The sequence below is a fragment of the Marmota marmota genome, unplaced genomic scaffold (assembly GCF_001458135.2).
Source record: "Marmota marmota marmota unplaced genomic scaffold, marMar, whole genome shotgun sequence".
Taxonomy (NCBI): Eukaryota; Metazoa; Chordata; class Mammalia; order Rodentia; family Sciuridae; genus Marmota; species Marmota marmota.
In genome coordinates, this window is record NW_026000079.1 from 533,119 (window position 1) to 554,208 (window position 21,090).

The 21,090-nt window shown below is 42.5% G+C and overlaps 1 protein-coding gene across 2 annotated transcripts; it reads left to right on the forward strand.

Moving 5' to 3' along the window:
* Positions 1–623: 623 nt before the first annotated feature.
* Cd5l (CD5 molecule like) lies at positions 624–13,071 on the forward strand. Of its 2 annotated transcripts, XM_048814645.1 has the most exons (7): positions 624–836; positions 3,130–3,156; positions 6,526–6,846; positions 8,758–9,093; positions 10,041–10,361; positions 12,146–12,178; positions 12,216–13,071. In XM_048814645.1, exons 1-6 carry the CDS (start codon positions 809–811, stop codon positions 12,169–12,171), a joined length of 1,059 nt encoding a protein of 352 aa, XP_048670602.1. In that variant the 5' UTR covers positions 624–808; the 3' UTR covers positions 12,172–12,178; positions 12,216–13,071. The 2 variants fall into 2 exon arrangements, with proteins under 2 accessions (XP_048670602.1, XP_015358184.1); XM_015502698.2 differs by having other exon boundaries at positions 12,146–13,071.
* The last annotated feature ends 8,019 nt before the right edge of the window (positions 13,072–21,090 follow it).

Consider the following 21,090-nt stretch of genomic DNA (forward strand, 5'->3'; position numbering starts at 1 on the left):
TTGCCTAGCATGTGTGAGGCACTGGGTTCCATCCTCAGCACCACTTAAACAAATTAAATAAACAAAATAAAGTTAAAAAAAAAAGAACACTTGAGCTGAGTTCAGTGAACAGGAAGCCCATCACCACAGGGACCTATTGCCACTCAGTTTTGAAAGGTAGGCACAAGCACAGAGGCAGAGCAGACCTGTGTGTTGGACCCTCTGGCCAGCATGGGAAAAGCAGGCGTGAAGATAAGAAAGCCAACTCTGCAGGCGGACATCACACCTTGACTCTACTATGGCTCCAAGGGGATCTCTGCATTTATTCTATGACCTCTGGCTTCCATATTCTTTAGTCACTTCTTTATGAAATAAATCTAAATTCTCCTACTTCCCCCCAAAATCATCCTTAGAGACTAAGCATTACCTGACCTTCTAATGAAGGAGGGCCACACTTGGGCACTCCCCCTTTTCTGTGTAAGGTGAAGGGGCAGGAGCAGAGATGGCTGGAGCTAAACTTGCAGCAGAACCAGGACATGACAGACTGGTTTTGTTCTTGTTGTTTGTTTGTTTGTTTCAGCATCTTTTTTTGCCGGTTACAGCCCCATTCCTTCATCTAGAACATGCTGAATTCAGCAAGTCCAGCTCTATCATTTCTGTCCCTTGAGTCCACTGGCTTCTGGTCATCTGATACAGCTCTTGCAGCACAGGGGACCTGCCTCTCTTCCTACTCTGAGCACACTTGTGGCCCAAACTGAGTACTGCTGCCTGGGGGCTTATTACCAGCCATTACCAGCCGCGTTTCAGTTCGTCATCTTCAACCTGAGTGATGGCTCCGCTATTCTCCTTGATCCTTGGTGAGTACCTTTGCTTCGGTAGGTTTAGATTTTAGGGTTTTCTGGAAATTTCATTAGGAGAATCTTTTCCCTGCCCAGATTCAAATATCTTTGAAGGATGGCTTTCTCCTTTCTTTCTATATCTATCCTAAGCCCTAAAAACCCCTTGATCCATACCCAATTTATAATATATTTTAATTGCCAGATTTTTTTTTTATTGCCCCATAGTTATACCAACAGATTCATGACATTTTTCCCCTTCCTCTTTTCCATTGTTTTCCCCAAATATACTATTAATAAGAAGACAAGTGAATGAGATGCTAAGTAGCAACAGGTAGAGCAAGGAAAGAAGGTACTGCTGTAAGACAATCACCTTTCACTGGCCATTTTGTCTAATTTCCTCTGAAAAGTGCTTCACATAATGTTTCTCTCATTTTCTACAATTTCCTGTTGCCTAGGTGAGTCTACAAATTAGCATGAATGATCTGGAGGCTTTAATCCTGGCCCCTTGATTCCTTCTTTTCTTCCTTCCTTCCTTCTGTCCTTCCTTGTACTGGGACTATGAACCAGGGCGTTAGGCATGCTGGGCAAGCACTCTGCCACTGAGCTGCATCCTCAGCCCTCCTGGCTCTCCAATTTCTTAGCTGTGTGAATTTGTAGATTACCATATTTCTCTGAAATCTTCCTAATCTATGCAGTAAGACTAATGTTATGTTTCTCAGAGTTTTTTTTTCTTTTTTTTGAAGGAAGTGTTTCATAAGATAACTATTACAGGGCATCTAACAGCATCTGGTAAACCTCTGTCCTAGTTGATCACATTCATTTTTATTATAGGCATTGCTGAAGCCCACACAGTCTTTCAATATAGCACTCGGGTGTCCCGTGTAGGGTGCTTGCCATATTTAGCATCCCTACATTTCCCACTGCACCTGGCTCTCCCAAGCTCACCTCCATGGATTCTTTCTGGTCTGCAGCTGCTGTTACAGCTATTGACCCTGCAGAGGAGCTCCCAGTTACTCATTGGATACCCCCCATTTGCACTTGTGCACCAGGCTTCACACTTTCCTTCCCATGTGTAATTTTGTAGGGGAGGTTATGCAACAGCTCATCACATATGTACAATATCGCCTTGAGTCTCCCAGAGTTGTAGAAAAGACTTCACAGAGTCTGAGTGGCCATGTGAGAAAGATGGAGGGCATGGGATTCATGAGAAAGAGTCTGGAAACTAAGAGAAAAAAATATTGCAGGTTAACCACTGAAATATTTGGATCTGCCTGGAAAGCCCTAGGATGGAGTTCCAAAGACACTCACTCACCTTTTCAGAAACCTATTGAAGGAGTGGAGGGTGAATTCTACAGTAGCAAATACCAAGGTCTCAGGGACTACTGAAGGTCACAGGGTTCAGGATTCTTTACAGCACTAGGAGGGAGCCTAATGGACAAAAGAATCCAACTCTACAGAGATCTCACAGGAAGAAGCCCCACGTTCCAAAGATGTACTAGTACTTAAATGTGGAGATTCCAAACTCAACATTGAGCTGCTTCTGACCTGTTAATCTATAATCAGGTGTCAGTAAACTATAGCCTACAAGTTGAGAATGGCTTTTATATTTTTTAACAGTGGGGGAATTTTTTTTAAAATCTAATATTTCATGACACATAAAAATACATGAAATTTAAATTTGTGTCTCCATAAATTAAGGTATATCGGAACATATACCTAGTCTCATGTTGTAAAGATAGAGCTAAATAGCTGTGTCAGAGACCCTATGGCCACAAAGCCTGAAATATTTATTATCTGGCCTTTGAAAGAAAGGGTTTGCCAACTCTAGTCTGAACGGCCGTGTCCTTGAACACAGGCAGATCCCGCCACTCCCCTCCACTCTCTGCACTGCCCCTCTGCAACCTTGACTTTCCCCACCAGGGCATCTTTCCAGGGGCCCTAGGGCTCCTTTCTGCAGAGCCAAGGGGGTGCATTACCACACTTCTACTTCAGCAGTTATGACCCTCCTATCCTCACCTGGGCTGAAAGCAACACCACTGTAGTGGGAAAGGGCCGGGCCAACTGTGACAGAATTGGTCTCTGGTTTCTAGTCAGTGTCCAGTGTTCTCTGAGGGTGGTCATCAAAGGACACTGTGACCCAGGACGAGAAAGTTACAATTGGACAGATCTTGGAGGTTCTCTGTCTATTGCCCTAAGTTTGGCAAGGGCCTTCTAGAGAGTTCTATTTTTTTTTTAAATAAAGCCCTAAAGAATTCTATTTTTTAAAATTTACTCAATGATCTCACTCACTTCCTCTTTTTTCTCCCCTCAGTCATTTGCGCTGGACCTGGCCTCTTAGGTAAGACTTCGAAGGGGTGGGGTGGGGGGAAGAGTCCTGACAGGGAGGAATTTTGAAGGTTCCTGGGCTCTGAACACAGGCTATGGTCCCAAACAGGCCGAGTACCTTTCTTTTCAGGTTTCCCATCCCACTCTGTCAGTCTTGTGAGGGTGGATTTCCATTCCAGAGCACAGAATGGTTTGAATGGTTTTATCCAGCCAAGGAACCTCTCTCCCCACTTGGCCTCTGTGGCCAGAGAAGCTTGGCCAGCATCCACAAAACGAGATAGCTTCATTGCAAGCCCAGAGGCATTTCACTGGGGTGTAACTCGGGAATGAACTTCTTGTGCCCTGGTGGGTTCCAGCAAATCCAGGTCCTCCTCCCAGACTTCCTGGCACTTTTGAATTAGAAACGCGTGAGCTTCTGTGAAGTACGTGACTTCACCAGTAGAGGGCAGGATGGAGCTCAGCCTCTACCGGCTGCCTCCTGGAGGAATCTGGGCCATACATCCTTGTGCACCCAAGGAGAGCAAGGGAGTGTGGAATGAGTATGCAGGAGTGGAAGGCTGTGACCGTCCAAAGCCAAGGAGGTTGTTTGTGGATTATCAGCTGCTTTTGCACCGTTCCTCAAGTCTATACTTTCACTGGATGCTGGTGGCTTTGCCAGAGAGAGGCAGCTACAAATCTGCTATTGGTGTGGCAAATCCTTTGCCCTGACAGATGCAATTTGATTCCTTAGAGTTCCCCTTCCGGGATCTTGTCCAGAAACTTAAATTACTTGCTCTTTTTTCTTGGTTTTCAGGGCTGTCCCTCACTGCCAGTGTGAGAGGACAACTGTTTTTGTCACAGGGTCCCCCTTCCCCAGGATGTTGCTCCCCCACCCCTGGGTCTCTCTCAAGCTCTGTGCTGATAAAGCAGGCTAGTGTCAGCACGCTGCTCTGGGGAGCCCTCAACTCTTTCCTTTCACATCTTTTCGCATCTCTTCTATTTCCTCCAGCTGAATTTCTTTTGTTGTGGTGGTTGTTGTTATTACTATTATGATCACTGCTTATTTCTTCTTTCCTGGGAACTGCTCTTGTCTACTTCATAGAAACTGAAAATTCAGGCCAGGCGTGGTGGTGGATGCCTGCAATCCCACTGGCTCGGGAGGCTGAGACAGGAGGATTGAGAGTTCAAAGCCAGGCTCAGCAAAGACGAGGCACTAAGCAACTCAGGGAGACCCTGTCTCTAAGTAAAATACAAAATAGGGCTGGGGATGTGGTTAAGTGGTCGAGTGGCCCTGAGTTCAATCCCTGGTACCTTGCTCCCCCAAAAAAGAAGGAAAAAAAAAAAGAAAATTCATTGAAAGTGAGAATTTTACAATCCAAAATAAAATGATAACCTGTGTATAATTCTGAAGGCAGCTTCTTTCCGGAGTACACAATAATAACAATCCAAACTCTAATCTAGATCCAATGACCCAAAAGCCATTTCTGAGTGACTCTCTTGAATTATATTTTATTCAGATAAGTAAGCTTTAAATTCAAATGTGTAAAAAGTATAAACCTTTTTTTTAAACTTTTTAAAATGATTTTAAATTCTATCTCTAGTTTCTTTTTTCAGTACTAGGGATTGAACCCAGGAGTGCTGTGTCACTGAGATACGTCTCCATCCTTGTTTAATTTTTCTTTTTGGTACTGGGGGATTGAACGCTGGGGTGCTTTACCACTGAGCCACATCTTTAGCCCTTTTTAGTTTTTATTTTGAGAGAGGGTCTCACTAAGTTGTTAAGGGTCTTGTTAAATTGCTGAGGCTGGCTTTGAACCTACAATCCTCCTGCTTCAGCCTCCCAAGCTGCCTGGATTATAGGCATGTGCCCAGCCTTTTCAAAATTTTGAAATTGGGCTGGGGATATGGCTCAAGTGGTAGTGCACTTGCCTGGCATGCGTGCGTCCCGGGTTCGATTCTCAGCACCACATACAAACAAAGATGTTGTGTCCGCCGAAAACTAAATAAATATTAAAATTCTCTCTCTCTCTCTCTCAAAAAACAAACAAACAAACAAACAAACAAAAAAACCTCCTGCCTCCGTATCCCAAAATGCTGGGCTTACAGGTGTGTGCCACCGTTTCCAGCTAATCTTCATTCTTTATATCCCTTCCCCCACCACCAATTAAGGAAATGAAGCAAAAACAAATCAATAAACCAAACATAAACTTCTCATGTAGTTTAAAAATCAGTCATATTGGAGTGTTCTCACTTAACCACTCCTCTGGGTTGATTTCATGTTCTGGGGAGTTTGTGTAGAGTTAAGACAGGAAGTGGGAAATCTGCTCCTCAGGCGTCATGTCACCCACATTGGCCCTTATTAAGCTGTTCATATTCCATTAGGGCATAGACCACAAGTCCAAATGTGATATTTTCTAGAACCCCAGACATGTCTCTCAGTTAATGGTCCCATTACACAAAGCTGTGGCAAATTTAGCTCTCTGCTGTCTTGCTTTAAGGCTACAGTAGACTTGGTGAGATTGTTTTAAGCCTCTAACTATAAGCTCTTTGAGGATAGAAGTCCTCTCTGTCTTATTCATCACGGTTCTCTGAGTTCATAAAACAATACCCCAAACATAGTAGGTGCTTAGCAAATATTTAATGTCTGATGAGTTCTTTTTTTTTTTTTTTTTAGTTGTATATGGGCACAATACCTTTATTTTATTTATTTATTATGTGGTGCTGAGGATTGAACCCAGTGCTTCACACATGCTAGGCAAGCGCTCTACCACTGAGCTACAATTCCAGCCCCTGATGAGTTCTTCCCTAGTCACTCGACACAGCCATTTCTCCTCTACTTCTGTGCAGTGGTGGAAGGGAAAGAATTTCTCTTCATCTTTTCCATACCCAGAGTTCTAATTCCTCAGAACTTGTCCGGAGGCTCTGTGGTGCCTCTTTCCCACCTGGACCCCTGAAATCCTCTAGTTAAGTACTTGGAGCTGATCTGTCCTGGGCTTTCACTACTGGACAGTGTGACCACCGGATCATCACTTCCATGAGACTCCTTTCCCTCCTTTGTGGAATACAGGGGTGGACATGATGATCTCTATGGATTATCCTGGTTCTGACCATCAGAGTCTAAAAACTCTGCTGGCTCTTTGACTAATCTTTCCCTTAATCTTCAGCGTGAAAGGCTACAGTCATGTCTGGGTCCTTGAAGGGGAATTTCTTGGTAGGGTGCAATTAAAGATGCGGTAGAATCAGAACTCAGAAATGGGGTCCCGAAGTGTGTCTCCCTCCCCTTCCCTTCTGACCCCTCCTGTCTAGTCCCCTACTCCCCACACCTTCTGTCCAGGGTGGAAGTGTCCCTGAGCATCCTCTGCACTCCTCCTGGATCTCCAGCTAACATCCCGTCTCTTTGCAGAGACATCCAGAGTGCGGCTGGTGGGGGGTCCCCACCGCTGCGAAGGGAGAGTGGAGGTAGAACGGAACGGCCAGTGGGGCACCGTGTGTGATGATGGCTGGGACCTGAAGGATGTGGCTGTGGTGTGCCGGGAGCTGGGTTGTGGAATAGCCAAGAAAACCCCCAGTGGTCGTTTATATGGGCTATACACAGAAAAAGGGCAAGAAGTCCTCATCCAAGGGGTCAGGTGCAGCGGAATGGAAGACACCCTGGCTCAATGTGAGCAAGATGAAGATGTTTATAGCTGCTCACACGACGAGGATGCCGGGGCAATTTGCCAGAGTAAGTACAGCAAGGCTCGAGGGCCCTCTGCCAGCTGCCTGAAACCTGCCCTGGCCACTCTTGTTGGATTTTATACCCTGTCATGGACTTCCACACAGCGGTAACTGCCTCCCTGTCCTCTCATCTCACCCACGCTTTCTTAACTATCAACTCTGGAGATAGATCATCCTCACTTAGAATGTTACTATTACTTGGTTGTATTAGTGCTTTTTTTTTTTTTTAAAGTTTAAATAGAAATGAGAACATATTTCTCTTATTTTTATACATGAAAAAAATATGCACAGATCCTGCAACCACTAAACCCTTGTTGACTGGTGTATCTTATGTCTGGGGCTGGGCCTGAAGTCGTGGGTGAAGAAATGAGCCCCCAAGATGTAATCTGTGCTTTTTTGATAGTTCCAGTTCTCAAGAAGTCTACCTCCGGTCAGGTAGACAGGGGATGCTCAGAGGAAAGCAACACAATCTTAGAGAGATGATAGACTGATAGACACATTCATAGCTCTGTATTCCTTTATTTCCATACAGAGAGAGCAAATATTTGCTTTCTATGTACTTTTAATATTTTCTGTGTCTCTGTGTATCTTTTCTCCTCCTGGGATTTATGAGAGGCTAGTCTATGTCTCCTCCTTCTCTGTCTCCCCACAGAATTTATCAGAGAAACAATCACTTTTTGCCTTAATACTATAAGGTAGAAAGACTGAAGATTGGTGAGGGTTGGAAGCATTAATCTGGAATACTTGGTTAATGTCAACATTGAACCAAAATGATTTTTACTGGTCTGGGGCTGGGGCTCAGGGGTGGAGCACTTGCTTCCCACGTGTGAGGCACTGGGGTGAATCATCAGCACCACATAAAATAAATAAATAAAATAAAGAACATGCCACCTTCCTACTTAAAACCAAAGATTTTTTTAACCTTTTATGTGTATATGCTTATGTATCTAATCACCTGTATAATGTATGTATATACACACATATATACAGATATGTGTGCACATATATACATGATACATATACATTTATATATAAATAGATAATACATATATTTACTATACAAACAACATATATAATATAGTTATAATGACATAGAATACACACATTATATACATTATATATTATTAGAATTCCATATTATATAAAATGATCAATATTTATTATATATTAATTATGACATAAATGGATTATATATCATGTGTAGTAATTATGTAATACACATATTTTATTTATCATGTCTGATATAATATTTAATGTAAATTCATTTTTTATACATAGATATATGTATAATAATATATTAAAATATTTTGTGTGTAATTATAATAATATATGATACATTGTAATTATGTATTAAAATAGATACTATATTTATCATATATAAAAAGGACTGTGGATATAGCTCAGTGGTAGAGTGCCCCTGGTGGGTTCAATACCCAATACCAAAATATATCTGCTATATTTTAATATATAATACATAATGAATTTATAACATGTAAAAACATTTATATTTATAGTATATGATAATTATAAATATACTTATATATTATTATTTATGTGACATTATTATAATAATATAAATTTTACATATAATATAATTATACTATACATATAATATGATATAAATGTTCCATATATATAAATAAATTTGTTTTGCCTCTGTCTCTCGTGAAGAGCAATGAGGAGTTGAACGGGAAAACAATTTGAAAGAGTAAAATGCCACCATAACGACTCGCCCTGGGATGAGCATGCGCTTCCCTGATCCGCTCCCTCACTTCTCCACGAGCATCTGTTGGGCAGTGCCTCGCACTCCAGTGTACAGGGTACTGAGCACCAGAAACAGCCCCTGGGCAGTGAGCCCCCTTTTCTGAGACGACCATGTGCTTGCAGGGAATAGACCCTTCCTGTTTTTTCTCCGCAGACCCAGATTTGTCTCCAGTCCCAGAAAGTGTGCGGCTGGTCCATGGCCCTGGGCCTTGCAAGGGGCGAGTGGAGGTGCAGTATGAGGGCCAGTGGAGCACCGTGTGCAAAACGGGCTGGGACCTCCGGGCTGCGAAGGTGGTGTGCCGGCAACTGGGGTGCGGCAGGGCCCTGCAGACCCAAAGCCACTGTAACAAGGCTGCCCAGGGCCAAGGACCCATCTGGGAGAGGGAGATGTTCTGCTCGGGAAGAGAAGCAGCCCTTCAGGATTGCCCCTCTGGGCCTTGGGAGAAGCACAACTGCACCCACGACGAGGACGCGTGGGTGGAATGTGAAGGTAATGGAAGGTGATGCTCGCACATCCAGAGACCAAGGTCATGGGTGAGGTTAAATGGAATTCCATTCAGCATTATTCTCGAGAACTACTCCTGCACCAGAGGATCCCTGCCAACCTATTGTGCTGACTGTCAATTCTCTTCTTTTAAAATGGCCATTACAATAACTGCCTTTCAGTGCTGGGCATGGTGGTGCACACCCGGAATCCCATCTACCTGAAAGGCTGAGGCAGGAGGATCCCAAGTTCAAGGCCAGCCTGGGCATCTTAGTAAGACCCTGTCTCAAGATAAAAAGTAAAAAGGACTCCGAATGTAGCTCCATTGTAGAGCTCTACTGGGTTCAATCCCCAGTACCACCACCGCCCGCCCCCCCCAAAAAAAAAAAAGTTTTTTTTTTTTTAAATAACTTCTTTGAATGTGAAATGCTTAAAATGTTTTAAGCAATATTATGTGCTATATTAATATGAACTGTTATACTGAATTCCATATGATAGAGCACAGCACATTACTCTGTATCTGTTGAGTTCTTCAATTTTTAAAAACTACCAGAAAGCCATTCATAAATATTAGATTTATAAAATAGGTGGGGGAAGCAAAAAGATCCTCGCTGAAGGAACATACCTGGCCACAGGGGTTGAAAGCTGATGGAGCAATGGAGAGCAACTGCAGTCACAGAAACACGTGGAGGGTTTCAGATGTGCTGATGGGGTTTGGTTGGGGAGGATGCAGATGATCTTTTTTTTTTTTTAATATTTAACTTTTAGTTGTAGCTGGACATAACACCTTTATTTTATTTATTTATTTTTATGTGATGCTGAGGGTCCAACCCAGGGCCTTGCACATGCTAGGAGAATGCTCTACCGCCGAGCCACAACCCCAACCCATGATCTTATTTTTTTCTCTTTTCCCTTTTTCTCTCCAATCTCCAACTTCCTCCTCCACCCTGCAGATGCCTTTGACCTGAGGCTGGTAGGAAGAGATAATCAGTGCTCTGGGAGACTGGAAGTGCTGCACAAGGGCGTATGGGGCTCTGTCTGTGACGACGGCTGGGGAGAAAAGGAGGACCGAGTGGTGTGCAAGCAACTGGGCTGTGGGGAACCCCTCTCTCTACCCTTCAAAGCTCGGAAAACCTATGGCCCTGGGGTTGGCCGCATCTGGCTGGATGACGTTCGTTGTTCGGGGCAGGAGCAGTCCCTGGAGCAGTGCAAGCACAGGTTTTGGGGGTATCATGACTGTACCCACAAAGAAGATGTGGCTGTGATCTGCTCAGGTAAGTCCTGTAGGGCTGCCGTGGAGGACAATGCAGGAAGAAGGGTTGGTGGGGTGAAGTCTGGGGACAAGGGTGGCTCTGCCTGTGCCACAGAGCTTCTCGTAATCCTTCGTTACGCCCTGACTATTTCCAGGGATAGGGCTGAGGCTTTCTGATATATATTTTTTTGTTTTGATTTTTTTTTCTAGAGGAATCGGGCTGGGATATAATAAAAAATACAGTTTGAATGTGTCTTGAAAATTATTGGATCAACATCTTTATATTAAGTGTGAACAAAAGTGTGAAAGGATATAAGCCACTTTTCAAAATCATCAAAATTGTTTTCAAATCACATAGCAGAACCATAACGACCCAGCTTTCCTCTCAATTCAGGGTTAGTTCTCTTCAGTCCTCAAAGGCTAAGTCTGGACCATGGCAGATGCTCCACCTCATTCTTTTTTTTAAATTATTATTTATTATTTATTATTATTCCCCAGATTTTATTTCCAGTGGCAGTGAGGCTATGGGCAAGGGCACTTTGAGAATGTCCTTGGGAGTCTTTTTTAAAATTTTTAAAAATATTTTTATTTTCTAGTTGTAGTTGGACACAATACCTTTATTTTGCCTATTTATTTTTATGTGGTGCTGAGAATCGAACCCAGGGTCTCGCACATGCAAGGCGAGTGCTCTACCACTGAGCCACAACCCCAGCCCCTCCTTGGGAGTCTTATTGGAGAGAATAAGACCTGAAATAGACCCCTATAGGGAGTATGCAGGAGAAGCCCTGTCCCAACTTGGGTCAGGGAGTCCGAGTGTAGCCTCTGGGTCTCTGGGTGGCTGACTCAAGAGAGTCACAAGTCAGAAACCCATTTGTGGAATTAGAAAGGGGACCCACTGTGCAGGTCTCTTTGGCTTAGTTATACAGCTGCAGCTAGGGAAGAGCTGATATTTAACCAAGAAATATGGGTAACAGTTAATGCCTAGGAAAGGACAGATTTAGTGGCAATAGGCCAACGTTTACATCTGCTGTTGCTATTTTGAAATTGTTAAATTTTATGCAGTCACTAAACTACTCTGAACTTCAGTGTTTTCATCGGTAAAATAGACACTGTCCCTCAAAGTCTTTTGTGTAAGACATGAACACAGTTAGCCCTCTGTTTCCATGGCTTCTGCATCAGTGGCTTCAACCAACTGTGAATTGAAAATGCATATTTGATGTGTCACCAACTTTATTTCTGGTACATTTTGGCTATTTATTCCATATTGATGTTCTTTCAAAATAGAATAAAGGATTCAATTACTCTACTGAAAAAAAGAAATCATATCAGTCCTGAACATGTACAGGATTTTCTTATCATTACTCCCTAAACAAGATAGCATAACAGTTATTTATGTGGCATTTACATTGTGGTAGGTATTACAAGTGACCTAGAGATGAGTTAGAATATATAGGAGGATGTGCTTCAGTTTGGTGAAAATTTTTACAATGTCATTTTACATACGGGTTTAGAGCATCTTTTTTTTTTTTTTTTTTTGCTATCCTTGAGGGTCCTAGCACCAATTTTCTGTGGATACAGAGGAACAACTGTACATTTTGTGCCTCACATGAGAGCTGGTTCAATTTGCCCCTGGACACTACACCAGATTCTGACCCAGGTGACATCCACCGGTGTGGGATATCCATGTAGTTGAGCTCTTTCCTGTTCTGAGCACCAGTCTGCTTCCTTAGCCAATTTAGCTTGAATGGAATAATTTCTTGCAGGCCTGTCCCCGCTCCTTACTACATGTTCCTCTTGTCTTTACAGGACAGTATCCCGGCCTTGTTGCTTGACCTGGCTCCTACTGGCCCCAGGTGCCCCTGCTTGTTCCCCGGGCCCCTGATTATCCTGGTGGTCACGCTGGACCTCAGTCTGAATGCTGCGGAAACACCTTGTTCTCGGGGTCAAGCACGGCCCCCCCACCTGTCCTGAGATATGGTTGTTGAGTGTCCCTGCTGGGAAAGATGACCTTCTCTTGGCATTGCTTCTGACCTTGTCTGCCCCTTCCTCACCTGCCTGGAATCCTCAGGCTGGCCGCTCTGACCCAAAGCACAGGCCTTACAAAGGCAAGATCTTCATCTGCTCATTACAGGAATGAAAAAGACAGAGGGCACATTTTAAAGGAAGCGTGTGGAGAAAAATCTTTGGAACTGGGGTGGGGGATGAGACAGAGGCTTTTTGAAATCTTCTTCTCAAGCTTCAGCTGATCATAACAGTAAGCCCACACTTCTCTGCCCCTTTCTCGAAGAGGGTAGTTTGCCATTTCAAGAGGGTGGCACAGCAGCGATCTGTAGTCCTAAACCTTTTCATAACATCAGAAAAAGATATTTCACCTTCTGACGGTTGCCATGAAATACTTCTGTCATCTATCCCAGGACAATCTGCCAACATAGTTGGCATTTAACCAAAGGAATCTCAGAAATTCATCCAAAGAAAACTGTGATTGGTTCCTGGGAAAAGGTCAGGAGAGAGGTGGACAGAAGTTGGGGAGAGCTACAGTTGTGTCGCATGCCAATCAGAAAGTACCATTTTCATCTTATTAATGGAGACTTGTAAACCTAAGGTACAGAATGACACTAAGGAGACAATCAAGGTTTAACTGTAAAAATCAGCAACTCTAGACTCAGGCTAAGTCCAAACTTACGCTATGCCGAGGATTACACTGCATAATAAATCACATCTTGCAATCTCAACAGCTGCTGTTTTGTGTGATGTGCTCTTTCCGCCAACAGGGAAGCAGGTATTGCTGTGGGACAGGTCACTCAGAACACACACCAAGTCCCAGTTTTGTCCAAATTGAAGAGTCTTTATTTTGCTGGCCAGCCAGAGACTGCCCCCCACAGGATCCATAACTGTCTCTGCAAGGAACAGCCCGAGCCTGAGCATTTTAGGTTATCTGAAGACAAAAAGCACATCTGGGGTGACACAGCTGCAAGCAAGCAGGCACAGAAACTGGACTGGGCAGTTAGCGAGACAATGCAGTGGGTACCTTGGTATTTCCCACGGGACTTTCCAGGTTGGCACAGAAGCAAGCAAGCAGAAGGGAAGTGGGTCAAAATGACCCTAGTTCAGTACCCGTTAGAGAATGGTTACTAACGTCTACACAATCAATCTCTGACAAGGTACATTGCCCAAGAAAAATGAAAACCAAAGAGAAAATTTTCACATTGCATAAGAATCGCTCATTTGTGTTGCCAAGTATGTTGTGCTAGGTAACTATTAATGGGTAGAGAGGTGGGGCTTTCCCACAGGAGAAGCATTTCTTACATGCAGTCTGTTTGGTCATTGCCTGTATAGCCTGGCCCATAACAGGTTTGTCTTTTATTTTACACAGGATTAGGTAAAAGAGAACCTGCCTGTAAATGCAACCACATGTGTAACATAGCTATCTCCTCTAGGTGGGGAACTTTCTTCCTATTTCCTGCTCTAGCTTGAAACTAAAAGTCAGTTCTGCCACTCTTATACTTTTTTAGAAAAAAATTTCATTTTGATTAATGTGTATTAATTGTACTTATTAATGGTCTTCAGTGTGAAATTTCAATACATGCATGCAACATGCACTGATCAAATCTAACCAACTACTAACAGAGGGTGCTAGAGTCTTCCATATTGGTTGTGGGATCCTATGGCTGCTAATGATACTGGAGAGTGTTTCCACCTCCCAACCTGCTATTCCACTGTAGCTCAAATAGTTAAATGAATGGGAAAATAGGTAGAGAAACATTGTTTTTAAAAAGAGAAACAAATCTTAACAGACATTTTGGGATTTATCCTGTTTCCTCAAACATACTTTGCCTTTAAATGATCAGCTCTCACAAGTCTTCCTGATCTTCCCTATAGACTGAGATTCTGTACCCCTAATCCATGGGCGAGCTAAACTGCCTTGACTGAGCCATTGAAAGTTCCCTTTATGCTTAGTAGAGCAGAATAGGGTTAGAATTTCACAAAAATACCTTTGGTTGCCTCCTAATTTCTACCATAAAATTTGTTTTGTAGAATTCCAACCCAGTAAGACTCCTGGGAACCAACCTTAAAAATGCTTGTGCCAGAGACAGAATGTTTTAGTCAGTTTTTATTTTCCCCACTGCTATGACCAAAAGACCTGACAAGAACAATTTTAAAGGAGGGAAAATTTATTTGGGGCTCATGGTTTCAGAGGTCTCAGTCCATAGATGGCCAACTCCATTCCTCAGGGCCCAAGAGGAGGCAGAACATCATGGTGGAAGTGTGTGATGGAGGGAAGCAACTGAGAACATGGGAGAGAGAGAGAGAGAGAGAAAGAGAGAGAGAGAGAGAGAGAGAGAAGGAGAGAGAGAGACACTCCTCTTATCATGCACAAAATATATACCCAAAAGTAACCCCCGATGACCCACCTCCTCCAGCCATACCCTAGCCGCTTACAGTTATCACCCAGTTAATCCCTATCAGGGGATTACTGCACTGACTAGGTTCAAACTCTCATAACCCAATCATTTCACCTATAAACTTTCTTGCAATGTCTTACCCAGAGCTTCTGGGGCCACCTCATATCTAAACAACAACACAGAACGATTCCCACACTGAAAGCAAGATCTGAGGAAGCCTGACAGAGGGTTAGAAAGTCTAATAAGAATTTATCATCCTTGGCAGAGGCCTCCCTTCACCGTGAACTCTCTCCCTGCCTGCTGACTGACTGGAGAGAATCCCAGGTACACATGAGGCAGGCTGAGTCCAACCGTGGAGGAGCCTGATTTCTGAATGGGAGGGTAGAACAGAGTCTCTCACCCAAACTCAGCCAACTGCGACACTAAAAGGAAATAGACATGGTTTGTATTAGAGCACTCAGGGATCGGGATGGTGTATTTCCGGAACCTGTAGCAGGACAAACACAGGAAGATTGTTTGAAGAAATCAATTGCACTGCTTCAAGGCTCACTAAAGTCTTTCTGGTTATCATTTAGCTTTCTTAAAAACCTCTAAACATATTTTCCGTGCTAATCAGGAAATGTGAGATTGTTCCTAATTATATTTTCACTATTAATGAGCTATATTTTGGATGCTTATTTTTAACAGTCTCCTAAGCCTTTTTTTCCACTAAAAACTATACCAAGTATGTCCATGGAGAGAGCTTCACAAACATTTTTAAACAACACAGTCCTTCCTCCCGGTGACAGTTAATTGGAACATCTGTCCCAAGCTGGATCAATTAGTCCTTTCCAGGAATTGGGAACTGTGACCAAAAGTAGATTAGTTTCTCCAAGTAGCTGATAGTCTAGTCAGTCAGCCTAGGACCTGCAGGAGGACATTTCTCACATACCACATGGATCAGAGAACCAGAGGAAGTCCTTTCACAGAGATAAATAATAATGAAATGTGTACAGAGAGCAGCATGCATTAGACACAGACATCCTGGACAGCATTTTCCATTTCTTTTCTTTTCCTGGGCTCCGACAGCATTCCTGGCATTAGGTTCTGTGACAGACTGCTGGGAGTTCATAATAATTTTTAAAATGTTTTGGTTGAGTTCATCTTATGTTGTTTTTTGTGCTTCCAACCAAAAGAACCACAGACAGTTTTCTTATTTTTAAGTTAATAAAGAGATAATTCATTCATCTTTTACAAGGTCGATTGTATCAGCCCAATTATTAATAATAAATAAATTTCCTTTGCATTCATGAAATCATATTTATGGAACTGAAAACACAGGAAACAGCCTACAGCTGAGGTACCACTTAGAGATACTGCTCTTGAGTGCCCCTGGCTGGATGAATGTCCAATCTATCTGTTCTACATAAGTGGAATTTAAAGCTCATCACCTCCATATTAAAAAAAAATAGATTAATTAGAGATCCAGTGAAGGTGGGGTATAGAAAATAGGCAACTCAGAAGTGACATGTTTTCTGCCTATTTTATGTTGAAAAGGCTCTCTCTCTCTCTCTTTTTTTTTTAGTGAGAGAGAGAGAGAGAGAGAGAGAGAGAGAATTTTTTAATATCTATTTTTCAGTTTTCGGTGGACACAGCATCTTTTTATTCTATTTTTATGTGGTGCTGAGGATAGAACCTAGAGCTCTGCTCATGCCAGGCGAATGCGTTACCGCTTGAGCCACATCCCCAGCTCCAAAAAGGCTCTCTTAAATTTTACTATCGGGTGAAATTTTAATCATTTTTGATGATTAGAAGTTGTAGTAATCCAAATCAGGTAATTAGAACTTGTTGTAATTTAAATCAGGTTACAAAACTTTGCTTAAATCCCTTTGAGAGCTTCCTATTGTGCATAAGTTAAATGGAAATGTCTCGTTCTGGCTTAAGAGGCTTGGCATGACCTGGCCCCAACCTACTCCCCCAATCTTATCTCATACAAGCATGCTTTATTTTACTTTATTTACTTGCTTTGCTTTACTGTGTTTCCCAGATATCGTTTTATTTATTTCTTTTCACAGATTGAAGATTTGTGGCAACTCTGCATTAAACAAGCCCATTGTCGCCATTTTCCCCAACAGCTCAGATGATCGTTAGCATTTTGTGGCAATAAAGCATTTTTTATTAAGGCACATCCATTGCTTTTTAGACATACTTGCTATTGCATACTTAATAGACTACAGTATAGTGGGGACATAATTTTTAGATGCACTGGGAAACCAAAAAATACACTACTCAATTTATTATATATATATATTTTATTACTGTGATCTGAAACTCCAATTCTCAATATCTCCAAACTATGTCTCCCCTATCAGCTCATTCCAACCACATGGATTTTCTATCCCTTCCCAAGACACATCAAACTTACTGACCTGTGGTAGGTCTTCCAGAGGATAGGTTTGGGGTAGAGCAACTATCAGAAGCTCTGTTTGCACATATTGAGTCTGATACATATTGAATCTCCATGTGAAGATATTCATTAAAAGTTTAGGGGAAGTTGGGCACTGTGGTGCACACTTATGATCCCCGTGTCTCGGGAAGCTGAGGCAGGAGGATCACGAGTTCAAAGCCAGCTCAGCAATGGCAAGGTGCTAAGCAACTCAGTAAGACGCTGTCTCTAAATAAAAAAATACACAAAAAAATAGGGCTGGGACGTGACTCAGTGGTCCAGCACCCCTGAGTTCAATCCCTGGTATCAAAAAACAAAGCAAAACAAAAAAGTTCAGGGTAGAGGTTTGGCCTTGCAGATATGATCTGGGAAATTTTTGTATTCCAGAGCTGATAAGGATAAATGCTTTGAATACTCTTTCTCTTTTTGTCATGAATGTGTTTTTGTGGGTGTATGTGTGTGTGTTGTAGAGGGAGGAAAATAAAGATATTTGACATATACACAATATCACTGCTTTTTTCCCATTCTCATTCTTTTATCCTATAACACAAAATGTATTATTTATTATCACAATATTTAAGTATAGTTGAATTAGCATGAAAGTAAACTGTGGGGTAGAAAGAAGTTTTAACTCAAGGATTTTTACCTTTTCTTTAGAATTAGAGGCTAGAGTGTTTTTGGTTTTTTGCAAGATAATTTTATCACGTTAGGTGGAATGAGGGCCTTGTTATTGTTTTTATTAAGAGATTAAGTGAGGTTTAAAGAGATGGTTGCCAAGCTGACAAGGGGACTTGTAGTGGTTAATTTTACATGTTGACTTGCTGAGTCGTGAGGTGTTCCACTGTTTGTTTAAACATGATTTCTGGATGTGTCTGTGGGAATATTTCTGGATGGGATTAGTATATCAACTGGAAGTCTCCATAGAGAAAATTGGGTTTCTTAAAGAAATCTCTTCAAGACTTCACAAATTGGTAAAGTCCTTCCCTAAACTCATGTTTTCAAAGACGTTTCCCCTCTCTCATCAGATAATCAGGGATTATTGCTGATATTTTCTTTCCTGTATTTTGACCTTGCCAGGGCTAATCTTATGTGATTCTGGGATGAATTCACCAATCAAGTACGAAGTCTCCTTGAAAATTTTCTTCCTGAGGTATATAGAGACAAATTCCTACCTTTTATGGAAATATGAGGAGCAGAAAATATGTACCCCTAATAGTACAGAGCAGAGATTTTAAAAGACTAGTATTATTTTGAAAATAAAATCAAAGTGATAGTGTATGTTAATGCCCAGCTACAAATGCAATGTGCAATTTTGGTAAGTTTTTTTTTTTTTGGGGGGGGAACNTGGGGGGGGGGGGTACTGGGGATTGGACTCAGGGGCACTCCACCACTGAGCCACATCCCCAGCCCTGTTTTGTATTTTATTTAGAGACAGAGTGTCACTGAGTTGCTTAGCACTTTGCCATTGTTGAGGCTGGTTTTGAACTTGCAATCCTCCTGCCTCAGCCTTGGAAGCCACTGGGATTACAGGCGTGCACCATGCACCCAGCTGATTTTGGTAACTTTTTCTGTGACAACAAACCTCACCAATATCTCATGACTTCCAATGTAAACTTTTTTTTTTTTTTTTTTTTGCGCAGGCAAATTAAGTGCTACAAATCATCTGAAGTTTTGTTGGACTCAGCTGGCCTTAGTTGGATTTGGCTCCAGGATGTGGGCTCTGTTTAATTTTCTTCCAACTATTTTCTTGTTCTGGGGTCTGGATAGAGCAGCAGCCAAGCCCAACCATGGAACTGCAAGTGGTGTCTTGTTGGATACATCAAATGCTTGTATTCTGACATCTTTTTGCCCCCAAATATTCACGCAACCAAGCCAAAGACCAGTGAATGAGGAACATATACTTCTCCCCCAAAATACTTGAGAAGATCATCTGACAATGAGAAAACCCATATACTTCTTTTATAAGAAGGGAGCAATAATCTAACCTATTATAGTGCTGTGATACCAGTTTCTACTCTGTAAGTCACATTTTATCCACTCAAAAAATATCAGGACTCTTCCTCTGAAAGTTCGTTAGCTTCTGTATTAGGGTTCTTTGGAGAAACATAACCAATAGAGTATATTTTTACAGTAGGCCCCCTATATCCATGGATTCTGCAACCACAGATTGAACCAACCTGATTGTTCCCTAAATGATACAATATATCTGCTATTCATATTCATAAAGTATTCATATTACAGGAGGTATTTTAAGCAATCCAGAGATTTCAAAGTGTAAAGGAGGATATTCATATAGGTTGTATGCAAGTACTATGCTATTTCATACGGGGCATTTGAGCATCTGTGGATTTTGATATTCATACAAGTCTGGAATTAAACCCCTGTGGATACTGAGGAAGGACTGTATATTTAGGGAAGATTTATTTCAAGGAATTGAAATTGGCTATGTGGATTATGGAGGCTTTTAGGTCCCAAATCTGCAGGGTGAGTCAACGGCTGAAAATGAGGGATGAGCTGATGTTGCAGTTCAAGTGTGAAGGAAAGTGTGCTGTCACGGCGGGTGGGGGGGGAGGGGGGTGCCAGTCTTCTGTTCAGGCCTCCAACTAATTAGATGAAGTTCACCCACATTATGGAGGTCAGTCTGCTCTATCCAGTGTCCAGCCATCCACATGCTAATATCAACTGAAAACACTGTCATGGAAATATCCAGGCTGTGTGGCCACATATCCGGACACCATGGCTCAACTGAGACAGCATATGAAAGTCACAACCCAGCTTCCCCTCTAGCAGGCAAGCCCAGCTTGTGAGACCAGGCCAGTGGTACCTGATTCTCCAGACTCTGCATCTCAGCCCGGGGCCCCTCTGTGTTCTTATCACTGCTTCGTGGAGCAAAAGGTCCTGCCTTTCCGCGGAGCCTTCAGATACGTCCCGTGATGAGAATTCTTCTCCTGATGGTGGGTCCCAGGGATGCACTCTGGCACATTCCTCTGCCCTACGTGACACTCTTCTCCTCATCACCCCCAGAAGCAGATTTTATCCCCACTTACTTCACCAGAATCTTGAGCATCATGATTTCCTCTTTGTGTAATTTATTTCATTTCCTCTAGAAACCTTTTATCCTGCGTCAAAGCTACGATGGGTACACTGTCCTCCAACAAGATAGCCACCACGTCATATGCCACGCTCCGCGGGTTCTTGCCTCTGGCATATCCCTTACTGGGTCAAACTTTTGGCTGAGTTTGGGCTACGGTGTGTGTGTGTGTGTGTGTGTGTGTGTGTGTGTGTCCTTCTTTACGTTTTCTTTAATTGCCTGTTTTCTTGGCATGTTCTATCTGTGACAAATCCTAGCTCTATGGGCCATTTCTTTGTGCTCCATTTTGATTCCAAAGCCAGACCAAACCAAACCAAACAAAATATTACAAGAAAGCCACTGAACAAATTTATTTTTATGAATAGCTATTTTTAAAATTTAACATAATGCTGTGGTTTGAATACAGTTGGTTCCCTTTAAAAGTCATGCTGATTTTTAATCCCCATCAGACAGTATGAAGGAGGTGGAAATGCAATCGAACTGTGCTGTTTAGAGTTGGGGTCTTCGGGAAGCAAGGGGTTAGATAAAGCCATCAGCATGGAGCCCCTTGGTGGCTTTGTGAGAAGGAGAGAGACCAGAACACACACACCTGCATTCTCCATCTCTTGCCAGGTGATACCCCTGCACTGCCTCTGGATTCTGTCAGCAAGAAAGTTGATACTAAATGCAGCTTCTTGACCTTTGGGGCTCCAGAATTGGGGGTCAGAACAAGCCTCTTTTCTTTGTAACTTGTGCAGTCTGTGGTACTGTTATTAGTAGTAGCTAAAAGACTAAGACACACGATTTTTTTTTTTTTGCGTGTGTGGGGTGCTGGGGATTGAACCCTGCTTCT